This window comes from Bombyx mandarina, chromosome 21 (genome assembly GCF_030267445.1).
Source record: "Bombyx mandarina strain Sakado chromosome 21, ASM3026744v2".
Taxonomy (NCBI): Eukaryota; Metazoa; Arthropoda; class Insecta; order Lepidoptera; family Bombycidae; genus Bombyx; species Bombyx mandarina.
This window is the reverse complement of record NC_143227.1, coordinates 1515794-1528698: the sequence shown is the minus strand read 5'-3', so window position 1 is coordinate 1528698 and position 12905 is coordinate 1515794. Positions and strand designations below refer to the sequence as shown.

The 12905-nt window shown below is 37.9% G+C and overlaps 2 protein-coding genes across 3 annotated transcripts in view; both read left to right on the top strand.

Annotated features, from left to right (window-relative positions):
- Ncc69 (sodium chloride cotransporter 69) overlaps nucleotides 1-3680 on the top strand; it is a 41007-nt gene extending 37327 nt beyond the window's left edge. Inside the window, exon 23 of the mRNA XM_089736370.1 lies at nucleotides 695-3680. Within this exon, the coding sequence (XP_089592496.1) occupies nucleotides 695-954 (260 nt within the window). The 3' untranslated portion in view covers nucleotides 955-3680. The remainder of the gene's footprint in view (nucleotides 1-694) is intronic.
- A 6634-nt stretch (nucleotides 3681-10314) lies between these two features.
- LOC114240263 (uncharacterized) overlaps nucleotides 10315-12905 on the top strand; it is a 95443-nt gene continuing 92852 nt past the window's right edge. The window contains exon 1 of one of the 2 annotated variants that reach the window (XM_089736290.1): nucleotides 10315-10508. The gene's annotated coding sequence lies outside the window, so the exon portion shown is untranslated. Of the gene's footprint in view, nucleotides 10551-12905 lie in introns of both variants that reach the window. The other variant, XM_089736291.1, reaches the window with a different exon arrangement.

Sequence of the window (12905 nt, the reverse complement as noted above, 5' to 3'; positions counted from 1 at the left end):
TAATATATGACGGAGTGACTGTTTCTATTGTGTTTTTAAAATGATGACGTCGCCATTGCTGATGATAGTGCCAGCGGCATCATGCTGTTATTACAAATGGTGACGTTAGCTTCTCGTCGTTGTTGTCATTGCCTTCTATAGTGACAGAAAATAATACTCGCTTTTCCAATGAATTCCGTTTATTACATTTCAAGTGTACAACGATAACAACAAAGCGCTCCGCTCCGTTCGGCTGCTGGAGTCGGAATGTTTTGTGCGACAATAGTCACTCTTATTTATAGAAGAAAGTGGGGGTAGCTTTTAAACAGCTGTTGACGTGTGATGGACTTATAACCGTTAACCAACAATTTGAACATTAAGAAAACAGTTAACTTTAACCAATTTTAGTTAACTAATTGTAATGTTGCGCCAATATCTTATCCTTATCGAATAGAACGTGTCACGGCCTTCACGTGTCAAGTGGTCACCGGAGTCCGTGTATATCGCGACTATGGAAGGTAGACGTAAGGAGAACCGTCCATATGGGAGAAGCTTGAAAAAGTGTTCCACTTTCAGCACCAAATAACAGTACAAAAATCCTCGAGAATGGCTCTAGCATAGACACAGGGTATATATGAACGAACTATGACGATTGGTATTACTTGGGATTTTTCTTGATTTGATGCACTGAGATATAAGGAACGTCCACGCACAGCGGGTGTGACGGCGGGAGTGACGGCGGGCGACCTGGCGGCGGCCCGCGAGCGCACGCACCGGCACCTGCGCCTGCGCGAGCTCATCGGGGAGCGGTCCCGGGGCGCGCGGCTGGTGTGCGCCACGCTGCCCATGCCGCGCCGCCGCAGCGTGGTGCCGCCGCCGCTCTACGCCGCCTGGCTGCACGCCATCGCCTCCGCCGCAGACAACACGCTGCTCGTGCGCGGCAACCACGAGCCCGTGCTCACCTTCTACTCCTAACCTCCCTCCCAACCCCCCTCCCAACCCCCCTCCCAACACCCCACCCATCTAACCAATAGCTTCAACACCCTTCATAAAACTCTGCGGGTAGTTTGTTTTTGTAAATACATACACTGAAATCTAAGGGATTTACTAACAAAATACGCTTTTATAGAAAACCCAACTAAAAAATATAAAATAAAATAAAATTAATTTGAATTAAAAGTAGTGTAAGAAAAAATTATTTTATTGTAAAAAAAAAGCGTGGGGTGCTTTTCAGGGTATTATCAAAATAACCCTTCTACTCATATCTATTCATAAAATATTTATAACTACTGATACCATGCACACCACGCTTTTTTTCACAATAAATAATAGTTTTTTTTAAATTATTACCTATTTATTTTTCATTTTTTAGTTGAATTACAATTTTTTCAATATATTTTTTAAATATTGTATTGTCATCGGTCCTTAATAAGTATACCATATTTCGAATTAATCCACCATTTTGAAGGGGTTCAAAATCATGTTCAAAGATTCCGTTACATACTAACATACATACGCCTGAAGCTAATAAAAGCGTATTAATTATGTTAGAAACAGTTACACGATATCCATAATGTAATGTTAATGATACGACAGACTACGTACGACTCTAGGGTACTTCCCGCCGCCCTGACTTGTGTCGTGATGACAGACTCCTCCAGTCCGAGACTACCCACAACGTCTAGCTGTAGACGCCCAACGAGCCCATGGACATCAGGTGGAAGGCGAAGTTCGATAGAATATTGCTTTGTGGCAGAAATAGACAAAAGGTTCATCACATAAGCCGTTCCTTCGATACTGAAGAAGTAAGAGGAATAGAAATTGGATAGGATGGTTACTGATACGAAAATGCGGTGGAGAAAGCGTTTTCAGTTTGCAAGTCGTGTAAGAACAAGTACTCATGAGTGCTCACGGTCATCGTCCTGATCCCGTTTTTAACTTAGACGTCTTATTACTGTAAAGCAGAAACGGTTAATCAGTGTAATAGAAATAATGAAATATATTTTCGTAAGATTTTACAAGATTTCTCTACACTATTTCGATATTATACACATTAAAATATTTTGTGAATGTATATGTATTTAATTATATGTGATGTGTTTAATAATTGTACGCCTATTTATACATTTGTATACGTTTTTGTGAGTTCTCACACGTGATCAGCAGTGCAATTTTCTAATCGATTATACAAATTACATGAAGAAAGCTTACATTAATTTATTATAAAATAATATGAATCTCGCATTTCTTGACTTGCTGTAACATAATTATACTGTAAATTTTGATTTAACTTAACTTATTATAGTGATGTTGTAATATATTTAAAAAAATATAAATATTGACGGGTGAAAGGCTGTTTGATTTAAGTGACATTTTTTCAACTTTACATAATAATAATAATATGCTATTTATTTCTTGCTTTTACAAAGTTTTAAAATAATAATGTATAATAGTAATGTATGTATTAGTATTTAGGATGCAAAAGAGAGTTTTGTAATGAAACAGTAAAAATATGTAAAGACTATCCTAAGTATATACAATAACAATAAAGGAGGGATCAAACTCGAGTCCATTGGCCCACGTTTTCACATTCAAAGAGGAGTAAGACGGGGGGACCCCCTTTCCCCAACTTTACATTACAGCCATTTAAAGTTTAAAATTTGGAAAAAATATCACAACGAAAAACTTCTTCAGCTATTTGAATAGAGTAAACATAATTTAAATTCAATTAAAAACATCGAATTGTTGATACTAATACCAAATAAAAATGACCTTTAATTACAAAGATAAATGTCTCTTAAATCAAATAACCTTTGACCTCTAGATGTGTAATAAGTCGTGTGCAATGAGAGATCTGTGCTTTTAAAAGTTAAAAGGTACATTTTTCAATGCAAACCTGCAAAGTCAACCAGGAGGTGCAGTGAAAGCTCAGGTCTTCAATGGAAGCGCCAAACTTTTGTTATTATTATAATTTTAACATGTCGGTTATGGTTACATTGGAAAATGGAATAATAATTACGATTCTACGGTGACGTATTCAAATCGATTTAATGTTAGATCCTTTAGAATCGATATAATTTACTAGACAGTGGATCGCGTGACACTTATTTTTTATAAATGGCCGAACGAAGTCGACTGAACGCAACTTAATTTAACATCGTTGTCAAACCAAAATCTGCTATGTGCACTTTTTTAGATTTTTACTTTTTGACCTTTTCGTATAGTTCACAGCCCTATTTAGCGTTTAAAAAAACTGTTATGTTTCTATAGCTTTAATATTTATTTATAGCTTTCATTTGATATAGTTCTTAAAAATTCACCTTCTTATCAAATTTTATACGAAAATGTTTTTACTCGTTAATTCAAAATAGAGTTTTTGCACATAGCAGATTTTGGTTTGACAGCGACGATATGTCATTTGTGATCAAAATAAGCGTCGTGACAACCCTTGGTCACTAGCGCACAACGATTACCCACATGTGACGTGGCGCGCTGTGATTGGTGTTCAGTTTGACGTAAATTGTTTTGACGTTTATTTCGTAGTATCTCAATATTAAATCGACTTGAATCGGCATGCGTAACTAAAGTATTGAATCTAAATTAAATTAGAAATCTTATTAATTAAGTGCAATATGTTTTAGGTTTTAAACAATAAACATGACAACTGGTAATCGAATTTAAAATATATATAGTGAGAAGTGCGAAGTGGTTTTATTATGGTGTAGTTTTATGTTTTTTTGTTTTTTTATTGCTTAGATAGGTGAACGAGGTCACAGCCCATCTGGTGTCAAGTGGTTAATGGAGCCCATAGACATCTACGACGTAATTGCGCCACCCACCTTGAGATATGAGTTCTAATGTATCAGTATAGTTACAACGGCTGCCCCACTCTTCAAACCGAAAGGCATTACTGCTTCACGGCAGAAATAGGCAGGGCGGTGGTACCCGTGCGGACTCACAAGAGGTCCTACCACCAGTTTTTTTATTGCCCTGTAGCAGGACCAACATACAGCCCACCTGATGGTCAGTGGTCACCGTTGCTTATGCACGTCAGCAATGACAAGGGCACAGCCAAGCAGCGACCAACAGTGAATTTAAAAACAATTAAAATGCTTACGTATCTATATATAATAGAGATAATAAATGGTACATATATCGAATCTCCATAGGGTCTAATCCGTACAGTTGGCAGTAGCCTATTGAAATGGAATCATCAATGAAATCTATCATTTTTGAAGTGAAACTTTTTTAGTTCTTTGGGTGCGTTAAGAGTAAAATTTAACTAGCGACAGATTCGTTACGGCTAGAGACAAAAGATAGAATTTAGGACGAGCAAGAGCGAGAAAATTTTGCGGTAGGCAGCGGCTTGGCTCTGCCCCTGGCATTGCTGAAGTCCATGGGCAACGGTAACCACTCACCATCAGGTGGGCCGTATGCTCGTCTGCCTACAAGGGCAATAAAAAAAAAAAATAAAAAAAATAGCGCCTCACGAACCACTTGACCTTGGAAAGAGAAAAAAGGCGAGGTTTCTCTTATAAACATTCTGTTTACGGGCGTCGGCCACTAGATGCCTTGTTATTCGTTTCTCATTGCTCCTGTAGATGGCAGTAACATATTATCTTTATTTTATTTTCAATGAAGGATTTAAAAAAAAAAGCTGTATTTAATTGGAAATATGATGAAGAGGTCGTTTCACTTATACACACGGCGTTCCCTATTACAAGAGAAATTTGATTTAAGGATGTGAAATGAAGAAAATCACGATACTATTATGCATACCACAAAAGAAGTTTCACTTCTTTCATCTGCACCAAGCTGCACGCGCACCATATTTTTTCTCATTGGCCTTTTTGTATTAAACCAATTTATGTTAAGTGGTTCTGGATACCACAGTCGCAATGTGAATGAAGCCATACACTCTGAGACATGTGCTCATAATCTTAGTTTCACTGTCAGTAGCGGATTAAAGGTCCAGAGCGGCCTAGGCAATCACTTTATCGGCGCCCCTGTACCGGCCATAAATGGCCATCATAATACTTTAAATTTTAACTAGTTGTTTTTGCAATTACGATGACGTTGTATCATCAAACCCTAGACTTTAGTAGACCAGGACCATTTAGTTCTTAATCGTCGATATTTTATATATTTTTATTGCCTAGATGTGTGGACGAGCTCACAGCCCACTTGGTGTTAAGTGGTTACTGGAACCCATAGACATCTACAACGTAAATGCGCCACACACCTTGAGATATAAGTTCTAAGGTAAGGTCAGTATAGTTACAACGGCTGCCCCACCCTTCAAACCGAAACGCATTACTGCTTCACGGCAGAAACAGGCAGGGCGGTGGTACCTACTCGTGCGGACTCACAAGAGGTCCCACCACCAGTAATTACGCAAATTATAATTTTGCGAGTTATTCCTTGTTATTCCTTCACCGTGGAAGTCAATAGTAAACAATTGTTAAGTACGTATTTCATTAGAAAAATTGGTGCCCGCTTGCGGGATTCGAACACCGTTGCATCGCTAAATACGATTGCACCGGACGTCTTATCCTTTAGGCCACGACGACTCTGTTGTTATTTGACGATATGTTATTTTCTTTATTTATTTAAAAATTCTGAGCTCGCGCGCCCCTTGGAACTACACGCCCCTAGGCACGTGCCTAGTTTGCCTTACGGATAATCCGCTTCTGTCCACTATATAACGGATTATAATGGCGGTTACGCCCTTTGAGCCCGAACACATAATCTTCGCGGCAAAAACGGCATAATATTTGCAACGCGTGTTCAGAAATGTCTTCTTCTACTGTTTTAAACTCATGCCTGCTTACTAATTACTTGATTACATCACAATCCCTAGTAATTAAAACAAATACAATTATGATTAACTTAAATGTTCTTTGATCGTATTGTTTTTTTAATTGCGTTTTGTTATACCAATAGAATATAGGAAGTGTTATGTATATTATGAATAGGTTGAAGATTGCATTCGCATTGATGATGCCCATGAGCGACAGTATATACCTAAGTGTAGTTTTTAGGGTTGATTTGTTAATAAAACCTCGGAACACTTATGTTTTGGTCATGATCATTCAGGGGGAAGAGAGGGAGGGGAACAATTGTATTACCAACTTAATAATAATAAAGTTTTAATACAAAACATGTTGGATAGAAATGCCTACAGTGGCAACATATGGCTATTGATGATATGGCGTTATGTGAGCCTGGGCTAGCACGCAAAGTACCAGAACTGCCTATTTCGGCGGGGAAGCAATCGTGCGTTCCTGTTTTAAGGGTTGGACAGACGTTATACTGTGCAATTGGGACTTATACCTCATATCTCAAAGTGGGTAGCGACATTCGCGTTTTTTTGTCAACAGCCTCCGGTAACCACTTAACACGAGGTGTACCGTAAACTCGTTCACTTGGATATGCAATAACAAAACAAAAACATGTTGGCTGTATGGGCTTGTATAAGTTCAGTGGAAAAACAATTATATAACTATTTTAGCTATTAATAAATAATTACAAAATAAGCAAGTTAATTTCATAGTGTGTATGTTATAACGCAAATGCGTTTGCAAATCAATTGTTTTGCAAAAAAATACGTGATTTATTAAAGACGCTGACTCATCACAAAACGAAGTATATTTGTTTGTCTAGATCTACGTGACGATATAGCGAAATGTCATTACTACCGCAGGTAGGAAAACGTGCAGTATCTACATAATTATTGAAGGTCTCTTAGTATGTTGCCCTCTATGCGTTGTACCGGATTGTGTATGTACCTACAGGTATTTGCAGCGTTTTCTACACAGTGTTATAGTCTGTGGTAGAGAGACGGAAACCCGCCAAAACCGAAAGTAAAATGGGACCCTTAATATTTTATTTTTTATCTTCAATCTATCCTAAATGTCCCTAAATATAGAGGTGATCAAACGTCCGATCACCTGGGTACGAGAGTTACCGATACACTTTACAGCCAATTGACCGATATAAGAGACTACACGAAAAGCTCTCAGGCGATTGACTGGAGAAGAAATGTTTTAACTATAAAATGTTGTATAAGATTGTTAATTCACTTAGAGTACAGAACATGCAGAATTGTTGCGTTGTTTAATTAATAATTATTCGATATCGATACTCGACATTCCCCCAAATGTTCTTAAGCCATTCATCCGAGTGTGATGAAACTTGGTATTGTTGGCAATTCAGGGAAGATTACTTTCATAATGCTGGGAAATTATCGTCTTTACCATATAGTTGTCAAAGCGCATATTCTGAATTTGACGGGAAACATGCTTATACAGATTAATTTGACTTTTTAATTCATTTATTTTAATAATATTAATACGTGAAGTAAAAACTTTGTATCCCTTTTTACGAAAATTGCGCGGACGGAGGAGTATGCAAATTTCCACATTTATAGAGAATATAGAGACGAAGTGCACAATGCTAATATTTTTCTTAAATAATGCATAAAATATACATTAAATCGATAAAGAAAACATTACACACACTACGTACCATGTATTTGACGCACACACGCATGCATAATGCATACTATTTATTGTCAAGCTTTTGTTCTTGACGTCTGTTGTCAAATTGAGAATAGATTAAATATTATTTGTCTTTGTTAATATTTTTTATAGTGTAGTCTTGGCGAAATTTGTGATTATAGAAGTATAAAATACAATCATAATGGTGTACAAACTTACAATTCCAATTAATTATAGTTGAATTTAGACTACTACGGGACCTCTAGTTCATTTAATAATACAGACTAGTGGTCCCGCCGTAGTCGAACTTCGACTATAATTAATTAAAATCATAAGTTTGAACATTATTATGGTTCTATTATCAAAGACTATTTATTATATTTCTATAGTGACAGATTTCGCCAAGAAAGATAAACAATATTAACTTATTCTCAATTTGACTACAGACTTTAAGCAATAACAAAAGTTTGACAATAAACAAAGACTATGTGTGTGTGTGTGTCAAACACATGGTAGTAATGGTGTGTAATGTTTTCTTTATTTATGTAATGTATCTTTTATGCATTATTTAAAAAAATACTGGCATTGTGCACTGCTTCTCTATATCCTCTATAAGTATGGGAAGTTTCAAACTCCTCCGTCCGCGCAATTTTCGGAAAAAAAGGGATATAAAGTTTTTGCTTCATGTATTAATATATAGATTCCGTTTCATTTAAAAGTAACCCAAAATAATTAGACGCACTATCAAATGTGATATGCGAATTTCAAATTTATGGTAAGTATGTTGAGGACCTAAGCTCCTGTATAATTCCATTTATATTATGCCATGTGTCTTTGTTTCATCATGTAGGTACAGCTTCATATTTTCTTTTGGTTTTTGTCTTCAATACATTAGACAGCGAACGAGTCTGTTCATTTCTATACCCATCCTTTCGTCTTCTTTAAAGAGAACAATTTAAACAGTTTTGTGTATAAATTTGGAGTTTTTTGGTATGTATTTGGAACTATAACTAGTTTCTGGATTTTTGGAAATAGTAAATGAAAATCTCAATACTATTTAACTAAACCGAGCAACATCTTATGTATTATGGATATTAATAAGCGGCATTCCCGATCCTGCGGACAGAATGGAAAGCAGTCGACGTCGCCCCCAACAAGTCATTTCGGATCCTCCCGATCCACTAACGGTGCTTTTAGGTACTTCAAGCACCGGTTATCGTTCTCGTCGAACCCGTCGCTTGCGTCTAAGGGCTCGACGAGTAAATTAACCCACAGACACAGCCCACTGAGTTTTTCGCCGGATCTTCTCAGTGGGTCACGTTTCAGATCCGGTGGTAGATTCTGCGAAGCACAGCTCTTGCTAGGGTTCGTGTTAGCAACGTCGTCAGGTTTGAGCCCCGTGAGCTCACCTACTAGTTAAGGTTACGCTGACATAGCCTCGCAAGGCTATCAGCTTAGGTAGGAAAAGAAAAAAAAGCGGTAAGTACACTCGCGCAATAAGTCGCCATTAACCGCTAATGTTTTACCGCACAGATTCAAATATGTAAACAAAAACTTTTGTGCCAGTTTAAAAATAAATGAAGACCTGAACGATTTTATAAAGTTTGAGTACCACAGTCAATTAATGGTTGTTATTGGGCAATTAAATTTCGTGAAACTATAATTTACTGTTAAATTTAACGGTTTCTATCTTTGAGTAAAAGGTATTCGTAATAGGAAAGATTGTTTATTGATATTTTATCAAGTAGCATATTTAGAACTTGTATTCCAGGGATGTAACGCGTGGTAATAAATAATTAATATTAGTGGCTTTTTCTTTTTTCAGCTGATATAAGTAGGATTGTGACACCTTGTAACATGCCCTACCATGAATTATTTAGGCATGCTGAGAAGTTTCATGCAAACTTATTGCTCTGTGGATGGATACTAAGAAAAGTTACAGTAGTTTCTGTAGGAAGCAAGGTCGTACCTTATGATTACCTACTAGTCGGATGGACTGTTATTATTAAAACTCATATTTACACGCGGCTGAGTTTCTCGCCGGATCTTCTCAGTGGGTCGCGATTTCGATCCGGTGGTAGATTCTGTCGAAGCGCTGCTCTTGCTAGGACTCTCCTCCTTGCGTCGGTTTCCTCATTACTGAGGGTCGTGGTCATGGGCTTGAAACAATTTGTTTTTTGTAATGCACCGCCATCTGTTCCTATCTGCAGCTGAGTGCAGAGCATCGTGCACTGTTGTATCAAGGGCTGCACGAATCTGGTCCGTCCAAGGGGTCGAACTCCTGCCTCTTGGTCGCTTGCCCTCGACTAGTGTTAGCAAATTCTCTTAGATTGAGCCGTGTGTTCACCAACCCGTCCAAGCGTAGCTGATTAGCATCTTAGGTTATCAGCGAATAGGTAAAAAAAGTACAAAATAATAGATTCGAATTTTGTGTCCCAAATTAAACAGATGCAATGGCCATGAGCTTCGGCTATTGACATTAGCAATAAAAAATAACAACGCTTTACGTTTGTTGGTATCCAATTAAGATAGTTTTAGCCTTTCGATTTTGTGGACAGTTCCATGGAGTGTTGATATGCTGAAAAATTCAAATTACCGTATTTTCGTTGATGGTTTTTTTTACGGTTTTCTAATATTTTGTCAATAGGAAATTTAGTTTTGTTGACTTATGTCGTTGACTTATGTAGTCATCTCAAGTTATCTGCAATGACTAATTACGTGCAACTTTCATTGCAAATTGTCCACCGGAGCGCGCACATTACAAACAGAATCTAAGCGATTTATTCATTTTCTAATAGCGATGGTTGAATGCAATCATTATCTCGGCCTCTGGTCAAGCAACTATACAGCCAGTCGGTAAGCGCGCGGCTCGCTCGACGCACGCGTTTTCCCGTCCCAACGAACTGTCAATGTCAAACTCGAAAAATACGTTCCAATTTTAAAAAAGTGACATTAATATAGGTGTTTACAAATAATCAGTGCTCTAAGTGACGTGTTGTTTTTTTTATCGGGATTTGAACAACGGCAAAGGTAAATACGACAATTATGTCCTTAATTTATTCCTTCGAAAATGTATGTAGTGTTCTTTCTTTTGTTATTTTATTTATCTGTTAAGTTGATGTTACTCAGAATAAACGTGACGTGTTTTTTCAAGGAACTTTTTTCGACTGCATAATAAGATTACTATTTATAAAACCAGAAAAAAAGTGTAATTTTGAACAAAGTTTGTGAAACACTTTTGCGCAATGTAATCAAACATCGGCATCAGAGCACGATTAAAAACTTGTTTTACGATTTATAATTTGAAAACGAAATTGTGTTTCGGTTTGTTATCTTTATATAGACAAGGTCAAAAGACAATACATGCCTTCATGTGGTTGATTGAAAAGTTAGAGTGGATATGTTAGTTGACTCTAAATATTGCAACGTAGGAAAATAAGGAAAATTAAGAAATAAAGTTAGTCAATAAAATAAAAACTAATTCTTCTTCTTCTTCGTCGCTTTCTTCATTGCTGAAGGTCGTGTCCCTGAAACTTGACCGTTGCCTGTCTCGTGAGCTGTTTCCATCTCGTCCGGTCCTCAGCTGCTCGAATGGCGGTTGCGACTGGCAACCCAGTTAGAGCGGTTACTTGATCACACCAACGGCTAGGTAATCGGCCGCGGGGTCTCTTTCCTTCTACTTTGCCCGTCACAATCACTTTGTCCAAGTTATCTGACTGTCGGCGGGCAATATGACCGAAGTAGCTGAGGATCCTCTGGTAACAGATTGTTGAGAGCCTGACTCGGATGCGAAGCTGATCCAGGATAGATTTATTTGTCCTCTTGGCCGTCCACGGAATTCGGAGCATTCGTCTCCAGCACCACATTTCAAATGCATTTATTTTCTTGCGCTCGGATGCCTTAATTGTCCAGGACTCTGCCCCGTAGAGAAAGATTGAGAAAACTAAGGTTCGGACGAGTCTCATTTTCGTGACGTTAGAGACTTTGCGATTTTGCCATATTCGTTTGAGCTTGGTCATCGCTGTTTTGGCCATCTGCGTCCTCCTCCTTATCTCTCCCTCACTGCCTCCGCGGTCGGTCAGTAAGGACCCGAGGTATATGAACTCGCTGACGAATTCTAGATCTGATAGCTCTCCAGTTCTTGAGAGTTGACTGGTTCTGTCCACTATCATGACCTTTGTTTTGGACTTATTAACGGAGAGCCCCACCAAACTACTCTCATACTCCACTCTACGGAATAGGTCAGCAAGCTCCTTCTCAGATGACGCGAAAAGCGTGGTATCGTCCGCATATCTCAGATTGCTAATTTTTATGCCACCGACTGAGATGCCCCCCTCCCACTCCTCTAAGGCTTTTCTCATTACATATTCTCCATACACATTGAAAAGAATAGGAGAAAGTATGCACCCCTGTCGCACACCTTTTTCCGGCTTAAAAGGTCCTAAATAAAAAGGTAAAAAACTAATAAAAGAAACTAAAAATACTTTTGCGATGTAATCTTGCGTTTTGTATTGTCATTGTTATTATTATAGGCGAGGATTTGAAAATGTTAGTTTTCATGGTCACCTTCGCGAGATTAAACATTCAAATTAGTTTTAAGTCAATCATTCGCTAAAACCGTAGAAAGTCTTATAAACAAAGATTTCGTTCGAAAAAGTTCAATCTTGTTTTCATTAAAACGAAAGAAATCTAAGTGTCTATGAATATATCTAAGATCATATGAGCGGTGGGTAGTGGCTTGGCTGTGCTTGTCATGGTTCTGTCCACGAGCGACGATAACCACTGAATATCAGGCTGACTGTATGCTTGTCTGTATTCGAAGGCACACGATATGTTAGTAGCCAGCATTTTAAAATCGTTCCTTTAGCATCCCTATACCCGAAAACGACAATGAAGTTGTCGCTTGGTTCGATTCTTATGGGGTAGGCTTTTTTTTTATTGCCCGAGCAGGCAGGCGAGTATACGGCCCACCTGATGGTAAGTGGTTACCGTCGCTCAAGGACGTCAGCAATGCCAGGGGCAGAGCCAAGCCGCTGCCTACTTTAGGTATTGCTAGAAAGAAGAATTGTAAATGAGAGTGTGTTATGACGCGATATCATTAGAATGATTATTTTTTGTATTAAAAATGCATTGTAAAAAAAATAACGGATTTATGAAATTTATTTTTCTTGTAATGTTATGAATTTTAGAGTTGCTAATATTTTATTTCGCGACTGTATAATTTTTTATAGGTTCATCTGTTTGTTTGTTGTTCTATGCGTTCGCGTATCGTGGATCCGCATCGGTTAAAACCAAGTTCTCATTGTAGTCCTTGGCTGAGCTTGTGCAGTTTTTGTCCGCGCGTCACGGAAGACTACTGGCCAATCATAAATTATGTTACATTAATTAAACTCTATCTCTTCAACAAGTAAGACTATTTTAAATTTA